At 40.7% G+C, this 8,267-nt stretch overlaps 1 protein-coding gene across 1 annotated transcript in view; it reads right to left on the reverse strand.

The window, feature by feature from the left end:
• Nucleotides 1-7,300, reverse strand: part of gabrb4 (gamma-aminobutyric acid type A receptor subunit beta4) — a 64,137-nt gene extending 56,837 nt beyond the window's left edge. Inside the window, exons 1-2 of the mRNA XM_028030635.1 lie at nucleotides 6,487-7,300; nucleotides 3,936-4,030 (exon numbers count right to left, since the gene is read on the reverse strand). Coding sequence (XP_027886436.1) covers nucleotides 3,936-4,030; nucleotides 6,487-6,566 — 175 coding nt within the window. The 5' untranslated portion in view covers nucleotides 6,567-7,300. The remainder of the gene's footprint in view (nucleotides 1-3,935; nucleotides 4,031-6,486) is intronic.
• Between the last annotated feature and the right edge of the window lie 967 nt (nucleotides 7,301-8,267).

Consider the following 8,267-nt stretch of genomic DNA (forward strand, 5'->3'; position numbering starts at 1 on the left):
TGCACATGGTGCACTCACTCTCACTTTGCATTTCAGCAATATTATTTAGCAGGAAACGAACTCCAATTATGAAATGGACAGTAAACCACTGAAAACTACTATCAATCATTCCCAGATGTTTTTCTTTTTAATTTTTTTTTAGCAAAGTGAAAGAGACCTTTACTCAAAGAAAAAGCTCGGTTCCTTTCAGTGTGTGTGAAACGGCTCTGAGATCGCAGCACTCCAAAACACAGACTTTAACGGAAGACATAACCTCAACTATAACATTTTATTTTATTTTTTTTAATGGCTAACATCAGGCTAACACATCTTGGCACACAAGGCTTCATCAGAGCATCTGCTTTTGGCACAGCACCCAACCAGTGGAAGGTTATATGAGGAGGCGCACCTGCTATATGTTTTTCACTGCTTGATCTCATTATCATCAAGTGTGTTATAGCGGCAGGGCTGACAAGCTGCTGCCTCCAGCTGATTTACAAAATACCAGTAAAACATGTGTAATTAGCGAGCACAATCCAAAAGGCACCAGTGGTAAAAACAATAGTACACCATATATGTTACTGTAAGTTAGCTTATGCTTTCAATTTATGTAAAAGTCTATTACAGCCTATGAAACCAAACTACAACATTGATTCTACAAGAGTGAATTTCAGGAGAAATCTCGTCACGTTGCCATGTGTTGTCAACAATAGCATACTTTTACACATGAAGTTCCTGACCGTATTTCTGTGTAAATCCTTGCATTTTTGTAGTTGGAAACAAATATTCATATTCACCCAGAGTAAAAGCGATTTACAGGAAAACATGTTCACTGCATTTCATGTCAGTTTCGACAATAAGGTAACTCTTCGTGAGGAAAATTTACATTTCAAGTCTTTTGACACCTGAGTGGAAAGGAAGCGTGCTGCTGCTAGCAACGAGTGCTGTCCATGGTGCTGAATGGGCAGCCAGTTCTGAACCGTTTAATGGTGTGACTTGTACAAAAAGCTGTGTTCCAGTACTCACACAAATATTTTAGTTTATTTGTACAAAGATATGCTGTCTCTACTGAAGTGTTTCCACAAATGTGATGCTTTAGTGAATCTAATTTTGTTTCCAGCAAAGCCAGGCTAATGACGAGTTTTCAAAACACTCTGTGGCATGAGTGTCGCAATCTAAACGCGACATCGCACAAAATTAGGCAAGTGCTAATAAAATGCCACTGTAACTCTTTAGTCATGCTACACTATGCCAACACTCTGTTTACACTAATGAAGATTTACTTTTTGTGGCCTGCTGATACTCCAACAGCATGACAGTTTGAGCCATTGTCTGATAAATTTACTTTTCTTTTCTTTTCTTTTTTTGCTTTCACTTTGCTCTGTGTACGTCATGCAAATTTAATCGTCTAGAGGCAAAGAATATCTCAAAGATGTAATACAACTTGCTATTTTAATTAGATACTCTACATTTCCTTGCATTTAGAGCTACGTACAGCACATTTCTAGATACAATTACATATGGCAAAAATAAACAGCAGGTTGATTAAATACTCACATAAACATTTGCTGGGGTTTAGCAAATGTTTTCTAATTTTTCTCACTAAAATTTTGTTACCGTATTTGCATACAAATCTAAACACTGTACCTAAAAACTGTAATCATGCTCGAAAGTAAAGAATAATGAAAGGCATGCCCTAACAGTCCTGGTGAAAACAGGAATCTGAGAAGTCGTGACATGTTGTTTTTTTTTTTTTTTTTTTTGCATGTCTTTTCTTCCAATTGTAAAATTCAATCCAGCCAAAACACTTGCAAAATTAATTGACGCCACACATTCTGGATGTGTCATTTGCTCTTGTTAATTTGATAGCCGACGCTGTTACTACGTCCTGAGAGCTCGCTAAGATTTTTTTGTCCTTTTGACAGTATCAAGCAGCAACAGCCGTCCTCACAGAAAGCAGAGCTCGGCGAATACGAGCACATAAAGCTGCTGCTAAACTCAATGAGCACAATTCGAATTCTGGAGCAAATTAGACTCTTAACCGCTAATAAGGACCGAGTCAAAACTTCAGTCACTAGGGGCGATACGGTGACGAAACCCCAAATGTTCATGTTTCTTTTAAAAATCTTTGCCGGACTCTTCCTTATGTTGTGCAAATACCCGGCGGAACATGTAGAAAGATGAATTAAACCAGGTTTAATCTGAAAACGCAACCTCAACTTCAAAGGTCCGTATGCTACTTGACAAGCACAGTGGTGGAATTGATTCGGCCAAAACAATCAGTCCCAGTGGCATTTACAAGAAACTGGTCTCCACACTGTTCATTTTCAGCAGGAGCCATAGAAAGCCGCATTATTTATGCAAGTAGTTTCATAGTATTTTAAAAATGTTAAAAGCATAAATATGTGGACATAATATCATCTAAAGAGGATGTACTTCATCTCTGCCTTCTGATTGTGTTAGAGTTTCTTTGTAAAAGTATTTACACCTCATCATATATATATATATATGTATGTTTTTTCTCATTTTGTTAGGTTACAATCATACATTATAGAAGAAGAAGAAAAATAATATATGACTTCCAGGTGAAACAGGGGAAGGGGAAGTTTGCCAATAGAAATCAACATCATTTGAATTTTTGCACTCATTTGGAAGCCTAAACAGTTCCTTATATATTCATCCTCTTAAATATGAATTAGTGAAATCAGCTGCCTCCAGAAGTCATTTTAATAATTAACAAAGTCCACCTGTGAGCAATTTGATCTCAGCCCAAATCCAGCTGTGCTGTGGAGGCTTCAGAGGTTTTGTCAGAGAACATTAGAGAACAAACAGCCATTCAGATCCAGGAACAGATCAGAAATGTCAGGGAGAAGGACGTGGGGAACACCGGTGTCCTCGCGGACCCACGGACTAACATTTCAACGTTGGGCTTCCTGTTTTAGGTTTGCCACAAACCTCATTTTCAGGTCTGCTGCTGAGAACAAACATTGTGGAGACCAGTTTCTTGTAAATGTCACCGGGGCTGATTGTTCTGGCGAGTCGATTCCACCACTGCAGTTGTCGAGTAGAATGCCCTGTTCAGATGAGACCAAAACTACATGCAACACAAAACCAAAACCGCACATAACCTTATACAAAAGAGTCTTCACAGTGGAACATGACGCCATTATCCTGTGGGGATGCTTTTTTACAAAAGTGACAGGAAGGCATGTCAGAGCGGACGGGAAGAGAAATGAAGAGAAATTCAAGGCAATACTAAGAGAGAGCCTGTTTTCTATTGAGCCCTGAGTGCAGATGTTCACCCAAACAGGCAACCAGAGTTATTGTTTAGATTTAGATCAAACACATTCATGTGTTGAGATGGTTCAAAGTCTGGACCTTGAATCGGCTCAGATTTTGGGCAAGGCTTGATCATATATGGTCTCCATCATGGTTGACCGTGGATTGAGACGTTTTGTAAATAAAAATGTGCAAAGTTGGTTAAACAAAAATATACACCAAAAGACTTGTAGCTGCAATCGCACTTAAAGGTGGTTAACAAAGTGTTGACGTAGTGGGTTTGAATACAAATGCACACCACACTTTTCAGATTTTTAGTAGTTAAAATAATCAAAAGCTTTTACCATTTTCCTTCCATGTCACAGTTTTACGCTACCGCCTCAATGAGACCTCAACAAATGCACAGAAGAGTAGAAATATGGTAAAAGATGAAAAAGTGTTCAAAGCAAATGAAATGCTTTGTCAGATAGATTGTTTTATTTCCCCCGTTAATGCTTGACTCTCAAGGAACAGCAATCTTCTGTAAGTGCCTGGATAAAGTCACAACTCAACCCATCCCTAAGTTTTCACTGCAGGCCAAACCATTGCCAGATTTCAGGCTGACGACTTCAAATATCAGGATATCCAAAAAGCATGATCCAATAAAACAACCACACCCACATGATTACACCACCTACCTCCAAAATCAGGCCTCAGACGGATATCATATCCCTTCAGCAACTTGTCCACGGTAGTCTTGGCCACAGACATTCCGGTGCTTTCGTTGGAGGAGCTGAGGGCAGAAACCACAAGCTTAAGTGCTTTTTTCCCTCCCAATCAGCACCAACAGGGTTGTGTGTTTTTCAGAACTTGTGTCCACATTTAGTTAGAAGTTGGAAAAATTCTTTTAATGAACACCTTGTTCGCAACATTAATGGGTGGAGGGTTTATTGTGTCTAAAAGGGGCTTTTTTACCACCTGACATAGTAAAGAACACGTCTTCTTTTTTGTTAGTAGTTCTGATGTACCATGCAGTTAATAGAATAAATACAAACTACAGTAGTTGGACCCAGAGCCTGATACGAACAGCTTGTCCAGGAGGGTCCAAGGCCAACTTATACTTACAACAGTTTAAGCAAACGCTATGCTATCGACCTTTAACCGTTGTTTGTACCATGTGATTATTTACACAGGAGATTGATTCTGGAGGCGGTGCAACCAACCAAACCTCCTATGAGAAACAAATAACGACAAAAGGACAGGTGCAGATGGTTAATAATCAGATGGTTAATAATCAAGTGTGTCCTAACATTTCTGGTTACAGAAAAGTGAGGCAGTGCATAAATCAATAACATAGCGTTCGCTTAGTTTTCATATGCACATTTTCTCTTCTCTATGTTTCACACGGGAAGATCGTTGGTGGCGCACTGCCTCCACTCCCTGTGTAAATAACCATCAGGTTCAGTGTAAATAATCAGTCCGTGTAAATGTGATGTCGATTTGCAGGTTTATAAATCTGTGTGCGCCAGAGCCGCCGTGACATTGTTTTGAGATCGGAGTCGTTTGACGGATCTTTGAAGTCCGCTTTGGACCCCGGCCCCTTCTTGAACCAAAATTTACCTTCAGATGTCCACATCCGTCTGCTCTGGGTTTGTTCAAAAATGAAGTCGCAAAGACCCTACTCATTTAAGAAAGTAACAGAACACTGCATCAAAAAAAAAAAACAACCTGAGCTACACCCTTGAAATCACATAGTAACCATTTAGAGATGTGTCATAAAAACGAATCAGTGCTGCAAACACTAAAAAACAAAAAAAGGCTAAATCTGGGGTATGGTTGAAAATTGTGTCTTATGCATTGGACTCACATATCATGCACATCCATCAAGTCAATTGTAGGAGTGTTCTGACGACAATAAATCAGTCAAGCATTTCATTTATGCAAAACTTTCAAGAAGCTGAGAATTAACTTAGATTTAACGTATTCATTTTTCTTACAAGCTCCATCCTATTCACACAGGGTATTTTTTTTTTAGTTTTATTTTTAGAAAAACCAGAAAAAATAAAGCCTCCAATTTTCCTGTCAGTTTGAGCCAGGATGTGGACTATTTTATTCCCCACTCGCTCAGGTCTGACTAACACTAATAATACGGGGTGACATGACCTGCAACCCTCTCAGCTGGTCCAGTTCTTTGTACTGTGAAGGTGCAAGCTGAGTGTTGAGGGAAAATTTAAAAAAATAAAATAAATAAAAAAAGGAAGGAAGGAAAAAAAAAAAGGGTTGCCTGAGTCATGGAAGCAGCCTTTTATTAACTCACTGTGCAGTTGTTCATCACGCTGGGCGCTTTCAAAAATCTCTATAAGCTTCAACACCTGGCAGCGTCAGCGTTGGGGTTATACATGAGAAACCGTCTTTCATTACTGTGATCGGGTGTATAACGGAAGCAAAATGTCAAAAAAAAAAAAAAAATAAGTGCAGCCTCAGTCTCAGTGAGCACCTTAAATCTTTTAACTGACACCATGGACCGCTGCAGAAAAGGAAACGGAGTAGGCCACAAGGGATGTACATCAGTGTCTTCAACATCAAAACAATGAGAGAGCTGAGCAGCAGATTCTGGCTGCTGTGATGTTTGGAGAGGGCTTGTGCACAAAATGTGTGCTGTAAACATTAAAAGGCCCTGACATGAGCTGATTTATTAAAAGGCTCAAAAGCTTTCCCAGCTTTCTATCTGGAGAGCTACAAGCAGAGGGAACCTGCAGGGATTTTCTTCTTCTTCTTCTTCTTCTTCTTCTTCTTCTTTTATCCCCTGTTCTGATTGATTTGATTCACTTCCACGAGGTGGCCAATTAGAATAATTAAATATGTAACGATATTACTGACCCCAACTCATAAATCCAGCTGTTTATCTTATAAAAAATATGATCTAATCGCTACAATAACGCGTAAAAGACTTTTTATTATTATTATTATTATTGTGGACTGTGCACCAAACACATCTCCATTTAGACATGAGGAAAAGGTTACATTTCCCAGTTGGCTTGCTATGGTGCACGCGCGTGTTTTTACGCTCGCGCGCGACGCATCTCTGTCTAATAGAGCATATATCGGCAGCGATGCCCCTATAATGAGCAGGCCTGGGTACCCCCTTAATGCGATTTGCCACATTTCGGGTTGTTATTGATCCCTAATTAAATATGTTGGTGGACATTTTTTTTTCTTTCGAATCAGTTTAAATGAAAATTATCTTACCTTTGAACAAAGCATAGGAAGGACAAAGCCACCAAACCAGAGAAAATTCCACATATTTTTTCTTCTTGACGACCCAACATCTCCACGAATCCTTATAGTTCCTATAATCCAACCAGTCCAGTGGTCCTCCCGAAAACGCACAAACTAAAAAATAAAACAGGCAATTAAAAAAAAACAAAAAAACAACAACAAACAAACCAAAAAAAAAAAAAATGCCTTCTTTAAAAAAAAATATCAGTCGAATTACTCGCCTACATCTATGCCGGCGATTTTTTTTTTAAAGTGTTATTATAATGGACAAACAAAAACAAAAAAAAGAAAAGAAAAAAAAAGGAAGGGGGGGGGGGGGGGATGGGGGGAATCTGCTGTTTGGACCCCGCTGTTTTCCTTTAGCTATGGAAATCCGTGCAGGTCACAGAGCCCCTCGACCAACACCAGAAGATCAGACATCTTTGCTCGAATAAAAAAGAACAGCATATAGGATACTTTTAAAAGTGATGACAAGTCCAGTTGAGGGGGCTGGGGGAGAGGTGGTTGGGGGGAAGGAGGGGGAGAAAAAGGAAGAGAAACAAAAAAAACAGCAAAGACTGGCATGAATGGCTGAAGCAGCAGCCTCCTGACAATCAAATCGGCGGATGAAATTTCCCTGTCCAAATCTGCAGAAGAGGCATGGTTCCAGCGTTGCTCCGGCGCCAGTCTTCACCCACAACGTGATGCTGTTAAAAGATATTTGACTGAGCTGAAAACGGTGGTCGGCTGATGTGTGCGCGTGTGTGTGTGTGTGTGTGTGTGTATGTGTGCGGAGTGGGGTGGGGGGTGCTGGGGGTGTAGGAGGGGGGCGGGGGGAGCGGTGGGTTCAAAAAGAAAAGAAAAATGAAATCTCCATTCCTTTTTCTTCTTCTTCTTCTTCTTCTTCCTTCCCCCCCGCTGCTGCTGCTGCCGCTGATGATGATGATGTAGATCAGCGCAAAGTCACTGAGGGGAAAATGCACATTGAAATAGCACTGGGTAATATCTGATGCAGACGTCAGAGCAGGCTATATCACCCCTCTGATGAAGAAATTAAAAAAAAAAAAAAAAAGTACATGCCGAGAAATATGGATTTCCCCCTCTCTTTTTTTTAATGCCAAAACATGCGTGCACAGCGAAGAGACGCATTCGAAAAGTACTCCTTTCTCCGCTGGCCGCTGATAAATGGCGTATGGACACGTTAGCATGCTCCGTTCGTCCAGAATGACATGACGGAGGAACCTTGTGTGCTTCCTTAGTTTAATTTAAAACAATGTCCGACAGGGGGGGAGGGCTCGAGAAGGGGAAGGGGGGACACCTAAGGTGAATTCCTTGGCGACAGGCAGTTCATGCGCTGGATTTTTTTCCTGTCTAATAGCCATTAAAATGCTCGTAGTGTGCGTTTCCGTGCGTTTATTTCACTTTGCCACATTCTTACAGCACGGCACGCACACGCAGACACGCGCCCACTTTCACACACAAACATAAAGCACACCCGCGCGCGCGCGCGCTCAGGCACATAAATACAGACAGGATTCTCTCAGTTTGATCTGATGTTATTATCACGCGCTTCTTTTTCTTTCCTTTTTTTTTTTTTTTTTTGTCGTCCGGTTGGACCAGAAACACTCTTACAGCAGGCTGCACACCGACAACCCGAGAACTTGAGTTTTAAGCAGAGGAAGGAGGTTTTCTTCAGGGATCTCTGTGCTGTCCAGTTGCTAAGCAACCCACCCCAGCACTGATGCAGTTGTGGTGATTCGGATGCTCTGCGC

This window comes from Xiphophorus couchianus, chromosome 11, assembly GCF_001444195.1.
Source record: "Xiphophorus couchianus chromosome 11, X_couchianus-1.0, whole genome shotgun sequence".
Lineage (NCBI taxonomy): Eukaryota > Metazoa > Chordata > Actinopteri > Cyprinodontiformes > Poeciliidae > Xiphophorus > Xiphophorus couchianus.